Below are 13,320 nucleotides of genomic sequence, written 5' to 3' on the forward strand. Positions count from 1 at the left end.
GAGCAGGTGCTCAGTAGATTGCAGGAATATGGGCTCCGAGCTAACTGCCCCAAATGCAAGTTTTTTAGAAAACAGATCTCGTACTGTGGTCACGTTATCGATAAAGAGGGGTTACATAAGTCCCCAGAGAAGATTGAGGCAGTAGTCAAGGCTCCAGCACCGGAAAATGTGTCACAACTGAGGTCGTTCCTCGGGCTGGTAAACTACTACCATAAGTTCTTGCCAAATTTGTCGACAATACTACACCCACTGAACACCCTACTGCAAACTGGGGTGCCATGGAAGTGGAGTGACGAATGTAGACGAGCTTTCCAGAAGAGCAAAACACTAATCACATCGAAAGAGGTATTGGCCCATTACAACCCGGCGTTACCAATTCGGTTGGCTTGTGATGCGTCACCCTACGGCATTGGAGCGGTGCTGTCGCACAAATTCTCGGACGGCTCAGAGAGGCCAATAGCCTTTGCGTCACGATCACTAACCTCAACCGAGCGTAACTACGCCCAGATTGACAGGGAGGCACTCAGCCTAGTGTGGGGAGTGAAAAAGTTCAATCACTATCTGCACGGGCAGAAATTCACCTTGCTGACTGATCACCAGCCTCTTGTCTCCATTTTTAATCCGAAGAAGGGCGTTCCGGTGATGACTGCGCAACGACTACAAAGATGGTCACATTTTCTAGGGGCGCACCACTATGAGATTGAATATAAGGGCACGAAACAGCATGGAGGAAGCACCAGCAGTGGATCCTGTCGAAATATTCCATTCGACTATGGTTGAATACCTACCGGTAACTAACGCTTGTATCGAAAAGGAAACCCGAAATTACCTGACACTGTCTCGGGTATATGATTTGACGGTGAAGGGATGGCCAGCATGTGGCGACTCACTGTTGCCAGCATTCTCGACAAGGAGAGAACAGCTGTCAGTGTGCCGGGGGACCTTGATGTGTGGATCCCGAGTGGTAATTCCACCCAAGTTAAGGGAGAGAGTGCTCAATGAGCTTCATGAGGGTCATCTGGGAGGGGTAATAATGAAAAGCCTAGCCAGGGCTTATGTGTGGTGGCCGGGAATCGATAAACAAATCGAGGACCTGACCAAGAGCTGCTCAGGATGCCAGAAAGTCCAAAATGCACCACCACAGGCCCCTCTACACCCATGGGAGTGGCCCTCACCTCCATGGCAACGGGTGCATATTGATTTTGCTGGTCCATTCATGGACTCAATGTTTTTATTAGCCGTGGATGCGCACTCAAAATGGCCTGAGGTCATCAAAATGTCCTCCACCACCACGGAGAAAACTATTGCAGTCCTACGGACCATTTTTGCCAGGAATGGCTTTCCAGAACAGATTTGCTCCGACAACGGACCACAGTTTGTGTCCGAAGAGTTCCGGAGGTTCTTGAAAAAGAATGGGGTAAGGCATTACACATCCACCCCGTATCATCCAGCCACAAATGGATTGGCTGAGAGGTTCGTACAAAGCTTTAAGAAGGCAATAAAGGCTATGTACAATGACAACATTCCGCTGCAGCACAAGGTGGACAATTTCCTGTTCGCCTACCGGAATGCGACACATGCAGTCACCAACCAGGCCCCAGCCATGATGTTCTTTAACCAAAGGTTAAGATCTCGCCTGGATTTGCTCAGACCAAACGTACGAAGAGATGGTGAGAGTAAGCAATTCCAGCACATCCATGAGAAGCCAACAAGGAGCTTCAATGTAGGGCAACCAGTCTTGGCCCGCGACTACCGAACAGAAAAATGGCAGCCAGGAACGATATGCACATGGCAGGGCCCACTAATGTACACAGTGGACGTTGGGGAGAGCATCGTGAGACGCCATGCTGACCAGATCCTAGAGTCACAGGAACAAGTCAACCCCATGCCTCGCCCATACGTACCCGGTGATGAACCCGATGTACAGGTAGCATCTACCCCAGAAACAGTAGCATCGGAAGCTGATGAACCAACCGACGACAGGGGGCCAGAATCGCCTCCGCACCAAGAGCAAGACACTCGGGAAAGGCGCTATCCAGAAAGGATCAGGAAGCCTCCCCAAAGACTGAATTTATAAATAGACTATTTTCAGCTAATGTTGCATGTTAAAAGTGTTAATTGTAATTAGTTTGATATTTAATTGTTAAATGAGTGTTATGGTACTGTTAATCTAAAAGGGGAGGAATTGTAATGTATGTACCTTTAAGGGGGGAACTACTTTCTACAGCTCATGTATACTGTAGTACCGGCAGTGACCACACCTGTATATAACACTGAGTAGTAATCTGTTGTTTCAGTTGCAGTTTGAACCACGTTGAGTAAACACCTGTTGTACCGTTCTCTGCAGTCCTTTTCTTATTATTACACGGACGTAACAGGAAAGGCTCATGCTGACTCCATTTTGAGTACAGATTTAGGTGTCTAGAGTTTGCCAGTCTTTTCTGCAACCTCAGAAGCCACTCTCACCACATTGCTAGTAACTATCAATGTGATAGGTCCTCTACTTGACCTGCCATCTATTACACCAGCATGGGTGCTGCTTATACTGTCTCACCTTGGTCCTCACAAGCAGACCAGGATGAGCACCACCGCCAGCAGCAACATCACCACCAATCTTCTTCTCAACGACCTGATGCTCCACCAGACAGATGGCATCAGTGCATGGCTGCAGTGTATCGGAGGCGATACCCCTAGTACAAGGTATACAGGATGATCTTCCTCAGCATGACTGAGCAGCAGTGCCAAAGGAGGCTCAGGCTATCGCGCCAGGTCGTCGCAGAAATTTGCAGCTTGCTGGAACAAGGCCTGCAGCCCAGAGGACCTGGCGGACACACCTTACCAGCGGCTGTCAAAGTCACTACCGCCCTCAACTTCTTCACCTCAGGCTCCTTGCAGCAGCAGACATTTGCGGCATTTTGCAGTCGACCACCCACAGATGCATCACACAGGTCATTGAAGCCATGTTTAACAAGTCAGCCAATTATGTGAACTTTTTCTGAGTGGCAGGCAGTGACTAGTGGGGTACTGCAAGGATCGGTCCTAGGACCCCAGCTGTTCACAATATATATTAATGATCTGGACGAGGGAATTGGATGTAATATCTCCAAATTTGCAGACGACACAAAGCTGGGTGGGAGGGTATGCTGTGAGGAGGATGTCGTGAAACTCCAGTACGATTTGGACAGGTTGGGTGATTGGGCAGAAACATGGCAAATGCACTATAATGTGGATAAATGTGAGGTTATCCACTTTGGTGGCAAAAACAGGAAGGCAGATTATTATTTGAATGGCAATAGATTGGGAGAAGGGGAAGTGCAAAGAGACCTGGGTGTTCTTGTGCACCAGTCGCTGAAGGTAAGCATGCAGGTGCAGCAGGTGGTTAAGAAGGCAAATGGTATGTTGTACTCGAATCCTCTTGCTACAAAGGCCAAGAAGAAGGATGTCTTGCTGCAGTTGTACAAGGCCTTGGTGAGACCACACCTTGAGTATTGTGTGCAGTTTTGGTCGCCTTACCTGAGGAAGGACGTTCTTGCCATGGAAGGAGTGCAGCGAAGATTCACCAGGCTGATACCTGGGATGGCAGTAATGACGTATGAGGAGAGATTGTGTCGATTGGGCTTATACTCACTGGAGTTTAGAAGATTGAGAGGGGATCTCATCGAAACCTATCAAATTCTGTCAGCCCTGGACAGACTAGATGCAGGAAGGATGTTTCTGATGGCCGGGGAGTCCAGAACCAGGGGTCATAGTCTAAGGATAAGTGGTAAGCCATTTAGGACTGACATGAGGAGGAATTTCTTCACCCAGAGAGTGGTGAACCTGTGGAATTCTCTGCCACAGAGGGTGGTGGAGGCCAGTTCATTAAGTATATTCAAGAAAGAGTTGGATATATTTCTTAAGGCTAAAGGGATCAAGGGATATGGGGAGAAGGCAGGGACAGGGTACTGAATTTGGATGATCAGCCATGATCTCATTGAATGGCGGAGCAGGCTCGAAGGGCCGAGTGGCCTACTCCTGCTCCTATCTTCTATGTTTCTATGCCACTGATGAAGACAGTGTTACAGAGCGAATGCTTGGCTTTGCCACTCTGGCTGGCTTCCCATGGGTGCAGGGCATCATCGACTGCACACATGTGGCCATCAAGGCACACCACCATCACCCAGGAGTCTTTATCAACTGTAAGGGCTTCCACTCCCTCAATGTGCAGCTCATCTACAACCATAGGAAGGTCATCATGCCTGTGTGTGCCAAGTTCCCTGGCAGCTGTCATGACTCTTTTGTCCTGCACCAGTCCACCCTCCCTCAGCTCTTCACACCACCAAACATACTTACCGGCTGGCTGCTTGGAGTCAAGGGCTATCCACTGAAGACATGGCTCATGACACCCTTGAGGAGGCCAAGCAATTAAGCCAAGGAGCATTATAACGAAAGCCACATGTCCACCAGATATGTCATTGAGCAAACAATAGGCATGCTCAAGATGTGCTTCAGGTGCCTTGACAGATCTGGAGGAGCCCTTCAGTACACACCAGCCAGGGCCTTCAGAATCATCATCGCCTGCTGTGCGCTGCACAACATAGTGCAGCAATGAGGATTAGAGCTGCATGAGGAGCAAGGTGCAGAGCGCACAGCCTCTTCAGTGGAGGAGGAGGAGCTGGAGGAACATGAGGTCCAGATGGCACCAGCAGCAGAGCTCATTGCTGCCTGTGAGGCCAGGGATGGCCTCATTATGGCCAGATTTACTTAACTTCCTGCATTACACCCATATGGCTGCCACGTACTGTGCCAAGTTCCCTCCCCCACCCCGGCCCTTAGCCAACAATACTTTAAAGAATCTCTACAATGAACAAGCCATTCTTTCACACTGACCCCCATTGCTGGAGGTTACGTTATGTCTCACATTCACTCCAACTCACAAAGCCACTTCCAAAGTAGCAGACAAAAATGAGCAAGACCGGAAAGTGGTGAAAATAAATACTTTTATATGTGTGATGACAGTAACAAAACCTTAACAATAACATTTCTTTATACAGTCATGTGCTTACCCTTGTGCATCTACTTTTGTGTCTTTTTTCTTTTACGCGTGCTTCTACGAGGTGCATCCCCTGTGGCTTCAGCAGAGGATGGGCAGGTTGCTCACTTCCCTGCTGCGACTGCATAGACACTTTTGGTGGACGTCCTTTGGGTTTTGGAGCCTGTGAGGGCCCCGCCAAAGTCTGCTGCTCCTGCGACTGTGCGGGGGCAGACTCGGCCATTGCGATCTGAGGAAGCAGCTGGGGATCTGACTGAGGGGGTGCATCGAGGGAGAAGTGTGAACGCTTTGAAAGGAGCCCCCACTTCCATGTCCCCTCTCGCCATCATCCCTTTCATGAGCCACCCACACTTCCCTGCTAGCAGGGAGCTGGCGAGCACCTTCCTGCATAGCAGTGGGGCCATGAGGACCCACGTCTACATTTAGATCCCTCCTAGAGAGGAGGTCTATGAGCTTCTGCCATCTTTTCTCCATAGCTAGCATGTGCTAATGTGAGGGGCCCATTAGCTGCTCCATGCAGGTGGCCATCCTTTCCATGTAACAGCACATCGTCGCCATTGCCTGCGACATGGTGGTGCTCATGTTGGAGATGGACTCCTCCATTCTATGCACATTTGCAGACATCGCAGCTACAAAAGCTGCCAGAGCCTCATGCAATTGTTGCTGCCCCTCCAAGATCACCCTCTTTCTCAATGGCCTCCGAGGCTCAGTGTCTGCATACAGCTGAGCAGAGCTTGGAGTGTCCTGCACCTTCTGGCGAAGAGTCTCCACTGCTGTCCCTGTCAACACCATCTGCTCTTGCTCACTTGTGAAGTGTGAGACACCAGGTAACAACACTACTCTATCTTGCATAGGACCCACCGAGGTGTGCGTATCTGGGCTGGTGCTGGGAGCGCTTGGGTCTGGTGACGGTGCACCATCAGAGGGTGCAGGCTCCTCCTGAGAAGTCGTCTTCCTCTTCCGGCTGGATGGTGGTGGGGGAGTGGGGGGGTGGCTAATGATGGGCGTGTGCGAGAATAAAGAGATGATTTAGAAATGTTATATTAAGAATGGGTACTGATACCATTGCACATGATGACCATCCACTGGCTGTTGACACCAGTCACCATATGAGTGACTGCTGTATGCCATGTGGCTGTATGAGATGTAATTCTGTCACCAGATTGCTGAGAGGTCCCCCTCTCTCCGTCTCCCACCGCCATCAGCTCTGCAACTCTTGAGACCTCCAGGGGCACCTCCTGCTGTAGTTAAAGTACTGAAGGATGGAGGCCCACCTCTGGTTCTCTCCCTCTCCCTGTTGTTGTGTGCTCGCTTCTCCTGCAAGGAGGGAAAGAAGAGAAGTTTGAGTGAGAGTGATGGAATGAGTGTAAGGAATGTGTGGGTGACTAGAGGATGTGAGTATGTACATAGAGAGGGATGGGTGGACGTGCAAGGTATGTTGGTGTGAGGAATGATGTGCAGGAGCAGGCTTGGGAAGGCAGAGTGATGGGAGTGTGTCGATAGGCAATTCAGGATGAGGATGAGTGTGGCTTTACACTCACCTTTTCTGATCTCATCAGATCATTGAAGTGCTTCCTGCAATGTATCCAGGTCCTCCTTATGACATCCCTGCTGTTGACCTCCTCAGCAATTTGGAGCCAGGCCCTTTGGTCTCCTGGGGAGGTCTCTTCCGCCCATCAGCAGGAAAGAGGACCTCCCTGCATGCTCTGACTCCTTCTGCAAGAATATGTAACGATTCATCGGAAAAGTGGGGTGCAGCTTCTGTCTTTGTGAACCCATTTTTCTATTTCTCAGCAACAACACACTCCTCTCCAATCCTCCCTCCACACTTCTACATGAACCTTCAAATGTGATGTGGCCAAGGCTGCTTTAAATATCCCCGCTGGAAATGAGTCATCGATGATGTCATCAGATCCGCACCATTTAATAAGGCCGGGAAACCCGCATGTCTGCCTTAATAGGGGCCATTACACTAAAGTCGCTCTGAAGAGCGGGCTGATCAATACATCGTGGTACTGACCCGCTACGCGGCCCGCACGCACCCGACCTGACTTGGCAGGGAAAATTCCGGCCAAAGAGAGGGGCAAAAAATACTGCATTAAGAGAAGAAAAAAGAAACCAAAAGGAAACTTTAAAATTTTAACATTTGGAAAATCTCCAACAGCAATTAAAATCTAAAGGATTCAGACTCCATATTTGTAATAGTTAATTTTCAGTGCCAGAGAGATTGACTAACAGTAATTAACACTTATCACGTCGTTAAAAGGGTACTTAGACTGAAATGGACAAGACTTAACTTTCTGTGGAAAGTTTATTCGTATCTACCGCACAAATAGAGCAACTTCACACTGTTCAATGCATTTCAATGAGAAGTGAGATGTCATTTTCATTAAGCTAACAGCATCTTGGACAGCAATTTATGATTTCCATATTTAACCACGCATCTGCCCTTGCCTGAAGTTGCTGTGGCATTTGCACGTAAATCATGGTGAATGCTATTAGCCTCACCGTTATTTTGACAGCAAATTATGGGCCAATTATGACTGAGTACAGAATTTCTGTATCTACATTTTAGTACCTGAAAACTCCTTTGTGTGATTAGCTAGTGAATCACCTGAGAAATCAAACTCTTTGAAATTGGATGAATATGAAATATTATAGTGAGGATTTTCTGATCTGCCTGGTTTTCTGGCTCCAATATTTATTTGATCATAAGGACACTAATGATGTATAGAGAAGTATAGTTTTACCTTATTTAAATTTGTCCTCCTCCATCTCTTTTGGGGTTTTACTTATCCATAAAATTCATGGCATAGGTGCAGGCTTAAAAAAAACTGATTGGTGCTAATCCTTCAATTAGTAAAATCAAGTTCATGAATTATAGATGAAAGGAGTGTATGTAAATAAATAAAAAATTCCAGCATCATATCCTCTTCCCTTTTCCACTTTTGAACATAAGAACATAAGAAATAGAAGCAGGAGTAGGCCATACAGCCCCTTGAGCCTGCTCTGCCATTCATAAGATCACAGCTGCTCTTTGACCTCAACTCCACTTTCCTGCCGGATCTCCATATCCCTTGATTCCCTTAGAGTCCAAAAATCTTTGCTAACTGACATCCCTTCATTGTGTATGGTTTTCTGTTGCAGTGTGTTTAACTTTACATTTATCTACATTAAAAATGCATCTACCAGTGGACTAGGTGGTGCAGTGGGTTAGGGCACTGTTTTTCACCTCTGTGCATTTTGGGTTTATATCCAGCCCAGATTAAAGAGACATTTACTGTGAAGCTCCTGTGTGCAATAACTTTGGGTAATTTCTACCTAGTTCTGAGTGGGTATAGACTTCTAGCACAAATTGCTCCTATCTGGCATTCGATTATATTCTCACTTTGTCACAACAATAGCCAGTTTCAGAAATGAAGTATCACCCTGTTGCTTGGGCAGAACAAAAGTAAACCATGCAGCAGCTGGCTGTGCCATTGCTGACATCAGAGGCCTTAAATGGGTAGGTAATTCATTGCCTGAGATCTGTCACCTTAATGAGTACAAAAAATTGCAACAAAAAAAAACATCAGTCATTCCATAGCCCATCTAGTGAATCAGACCACATTGCTGTAGCAATCTTAATTTGCCATAGTAATTGCTGTATAACAGAAAATTTGACTGGAAAAGAAAAATAGTTGGGAGAAGAAATATTTGGAACACTTACTATGAAAATAATTATTTTATTTTTCATCCCCCTGTTGCCAAGTTGAACTATACACAGCTTGTCTGATATTTAAAAAGATGTCAGAATGGGATGAATGCACTCGTGCCATTCGCTTCATTTGTAAAAGTATTTGCTGTACACTTGTACTGCTTCAATGCAAGTGACTGGAAGAAAAATCACAAGAAAGCTATGATGGGTACAACCTATCTTCATGGTTCTATATTCCAGCGGAAGCCGCCACTTCAGTTTACATTCTTAACTTGGGAGCTGAAATGTGTGTCTGCTGCTGACAGGGATCTCACTTCAGCAAGAGGGGTAGTGAAAAATGGGATTAGGATTTTATTTATTTTTTGTTACTGAAATCAGGGATTGAAGATGAAGGGAAGTGCTGAAATAAAGCAGAATACCCTGGGTTTTTTTCTAGTCTGTTGGAGCATCAGTATTTCTTGAGTTTATTTGATATCCGATAAATCTGACTTTGTAAGTAACAGCATCACATTTTTTAAAAATGATTTGAAGGTGAACCTTAAATTATTTGATCAATTGTAATATCATAGTATTTGAATCCTAAATAGAATGTACTCACTCAATTATATTTTTATTTTTCTCTGGCAGCTGAATTATGCTTTCACTTCTTCCAACTTCTACTCTTCTCAATCTATTATCTCCTTCACTACTGTTACCAAAAATGGTATGTCTGGACCTCTTTCTATGGTGAACTTTCACTCTTAACTGGCTTTGATGCATGGTTTTGTATTTCAACTTCTATTTTCATTTTTATTTGTCAGTTTATTCATTTATTATAAAATGGCTACCCAAAGCCATCAGCCACATTGCACAAACATGGTGGATCTTACAACATTGACAAAATGTTTATTTGTTTTCTAGTAACTGTTCAGTTCAAGTTGTAGCACGCGCAAATGATGCAGCTTACAAAGCATTTGGATAACATGATTTTATACATTTAAAAATGCAGCTGTCAACAAAGTAACATGATGGATTTGAATGCTGACTTTATTGTTAAATAACACACCTTATTTAATTTTAATAAACATATGTAATTCATCTCTACAAATTTGCATGGTGCAATTAATTGTAAGTAAAACATTTACATGACCAAGACCATGTTAAAATGGTGTTTTACACACGCATGTGCACACGCACAAATAGCTTCTTTTTTGTGAAGTGCCTGACCTCTATCAGCAAAATACTGAGAACTAATTGTGTGAGGAATAATGGACTTATACCTGTGTCCTGCTGCACTAACATAATAATGTACTGCATCATTATGTTATATATTGATATTCATGTTACTATAACTGCAAACTAGAGATTTAGTATCAGTAGCTTGTGTGGACAGTGTTACTCCTTTTCTCAAAAGGTACCATTATTTCAGTGATCTGAATTTTAAGACACCAAGTTTTATAATTGTAAAGAATATTGCAGGAAATATTTTTGGCTGAAACAGCAATAGCTGAAGTTCCCAGAGGGATTTAAGAATTAAAATAGCGAATAAATGATCTAGTGAAGTCTGCTGATAAAGACATTGGCCCAGATTTTATGGGGCCGATGACGCCGTTGTAAGTCCTCAGAATGGCCTCGCAAGTTCCGGGTTTCTGCATGCGCTGCACATGCGCGAAAACCCATAACTTGCAATCTGCCAATTTTCTCCTTGACAGACCATCTGCGTGCACCACAAAAACACTTTTGCTGGCACAGAGTTGGGCTATTTGCCCAGCGAATGTCCACGAAACCCTTCTGCCTGGTAAAAGCTGGTGTCGGGCTTGCTTTTATCAGTGTAAGGGTTAAAATAGATGTTAAATTAAAATTTTAAAAATGATGAAAACATACAAAAACATTTAAAATGAGTTCATGTAAATTTTGGGCCAAACTAAAATGTTTTTATTATTTTTCCAAAAAATTAATTTTTTATTTTAAATGCTTAATCAGAGGAACTTTTAATTAATTTTAAACAAGGGAATATTTTATTTTTATTAGAATTGTGTAAATTATTTATTTATTTGGGGATTTCTCATAAGCTTATGGGGATTTTGTTTGTAAATGGAATCCCCTTTAACTTATGAGGAATCCACCTTTCTAATTGGCTGGCCTGGCCCACGTGATCCCAGGGATGCTTCCGAACCGCCTGCTTCCCTGGGATCCGTGGGCCTTTACGCAGACGTATCCTGGAGGCCCAGGACCCAAAGACTCTGAAGCTCCAGAGACACCAGGTACTTTCGGATTTTTTTTCGGGTCGGAGGCGTACTCTGGAGGTATGCCTTTCAATCGCAAATTTCAGCCCATTATTTTACTGATAGACAGCAAGCCATAAAAAATTACTATTCGGTCAGGATTACAGATTTTTATGGGAATAACACCATGATACTTTGTGCCAAATTGAACAAATTTATTTTTGATATTATGTTGCTACATATGAACAATAGTAATTCAAATTGTTAAAAAATCAAATTTTAGGTACATGTTTTATATCATATTGTCACTAGCTGTTGAAATGGCACAATAATCTAACTTTTTTGTACGTCTCTTCTAATTCTGTTTTTTATGATTGTGCACTTTTTATGTCCTGCAGCAAAACATGCGATTCATTAATCTGGTAAATTTACAGCTTTATAACTTGGCTTTGCATGAGTGAAAACTAGCTTTCTTGTAGCAGAATGCGATCTTGCTTCTTTTTCACATTAATTACCTGCGATAATTAGTACTTTTAACCATAATAACCTAAGAAGCAATTATAAAATAAATCATTTGTACCAAGTCTGTGGTCAAACGAAAAGTTGAAAAACAACAGTGCAAAAATGTTGTGCATCAACATTATTTTATCATCACAGACAACCCCACTTGTATGTGTTTAACTCAGCAACTCCACACACTCCTTTACCAGCTTCTAATCCAATTCCATACTACTTCCAGCCTGCACACTACCACACAGCACTACCCTGCCAACAATTATAGCTAGTGACAAGCAAGCAATAGAAAAACTGGATGGAAAAGCCACACAGGATAGCCATCAGACAACAACAGAAAATATACATGTGTATCAGCCAATGACAGTCTGATTCCCTTACTAAATGGACACAAAAAACTCAGTAGATTAAACTTCCACTACGAGCCCAAACCCTATCTGCACAGTAACATTACAGAAGAGACTTTTGTCCTTCACACAATTAAGAACCCACCCTGAATTCTCTAAATTAATTTCACGAGACATACAGAAATGTTTAAAATATTAGTTCCAGAAATGCAGCACATATTGCTACGTGAGACGTAGAAAACATTTAAACGTAACTAATCTGCATAGCTCATTTGTAACATAGAAACATAGAAGATAGGCGCAGGAGTAGGCCATTCGGCCCCTCGAGCCTGCTCTGCCATTCAATGAGATCATGGCTGATCATCCAAATTCAGTACCCTGTCCCTGCTTTCTCCCCATATCCCTTGATCCCTTTAGCCTTAAGAAATATATCCAACTCCTTCTTGAATATATTTAATGAATTAGCCTCTACTGCCTTCTGTGGTAGAGAATTCCACAGGTTCACCACTCTCTGGGTGAAGAAATTCCTCCTCATTTCTGTCCTAAATGGCTTACCCCTTATCCTTAGACTGTGACCCCTGGTTCTGGACTCCCCGACCATAGGGAACATCCTTCCTGCATCTAGTCTGTCCAGTCCTGTCAGAATGTTATAAGTTTCAATGAGATCCCCTCTCATTCTTCTAAACTCCAGCGAGTATAAGCCCAATCGACCCAATCTCTCTTCACAGTTTGTGAGTTATGAGCTAATTCATTGATGAAGTATTTGCTGAATCTTTCTTAATAGCATGCAGTATCCTTTATTTAATACTCTGGTGCATCAGTACTATCACAACATGAAAACTATATACTGTAGTTAAATTTAAGAATGCTCTTGCCTACACATTTCTTTAATAGCTTTAAGATTCGACATTGCATGGAATTATTTCTGGTGATGTTATGTGACCAGAAAGGTGCATAGTTCAGTAAGTCCACTTTGAAGTATGCTACCCTGGACCTAGATAGAGTTGATACAAAATGTACAATGAGATTATATAACATTCATCTAATTTGCTTTACTGAATATTATAACATTCTGGGAATCCAGAATATAGTAAAATAAATTTGTAGTTGTGGATTTGTTTTGTATGTGGTAATTACAACTAGAATACTTATTTTTTAATTTGAAATTTAAAGATTTCAAAGTTCTTTTGATGTTCTAGCTCTCTCCCAATTTTCTGGAGTCCTAGAATGTCCTGACATCATAGTACCTGTACTTCTAGTAGTTCAAATTTTTATGTTAAACTGATGTGAGTCATTTTTCTTAACTAAACAGACCTTTCAAGGTTTCCCTTTGGTGCATTTGGGTACAAACATACAAACACTAATATTAGGCTGAATTTGCAACAATTTGGTCATTTTTTACCTGACCTCATTACTGTTACATGCATTGGAAATGAGTAAAGCTAGTAGCTGGAATTTGGTTGAAGCACATGCTGTAGAAGTGAGGAGAGATGTTCACTCTATGCATCCACAATGATAATTTACTCT

General features: G+C 43.5%; 1 protein-coding gene across 7 annotated transcripts in view; it reads left to right on the forward strand.

Moving 5' to 3' along the window:
- The window catches only part of dock10 (dedicator of cytokinesis 10), a 300,424-nt gene that overhangs the window by 284,717 nt on the left and 2,387 nt on the right, over positions 1 to 13,320 (forward strand). For 4 of the 7 annotated variants that reach the window (XM_085990451.1, XM_085990458.1, XM_085990453.1 and 1 more), the window contains one exon: positions 9,357 to 9,432. The exons of 2 other annotated variants lie outside the window; for them this stretch is intronic. In XM_085990451.1, coding sequence (XP_085846577.1) covers positions 9,357 to 9,432 — 76 coding nt within the window. Of the gene's footprint in view, positions 1 to 9,356; positions 9,433 to 11,331; positions 11,356 to 13,320 lie in introns of all 7 variants that reach the window. One more of the 7 variants, XM_085990455.1, reaches the window with a different exon arrangement.

This window comes from Somniosus microcephalus, chromosome 6, assembly GCF_052327205.1.
Source record: "Somniosus microcephalus isolate GS21.2 chromosome 6, FLI_Smic_1.0, whole genome shotgun sequence".
NCBI classification, from domain to species: Eukaryota; Metazoa; Chordata; class Chondrichthyes; order Squaliformes; family Somniosidae; genus Somniosus; species Somniosus microcephalus.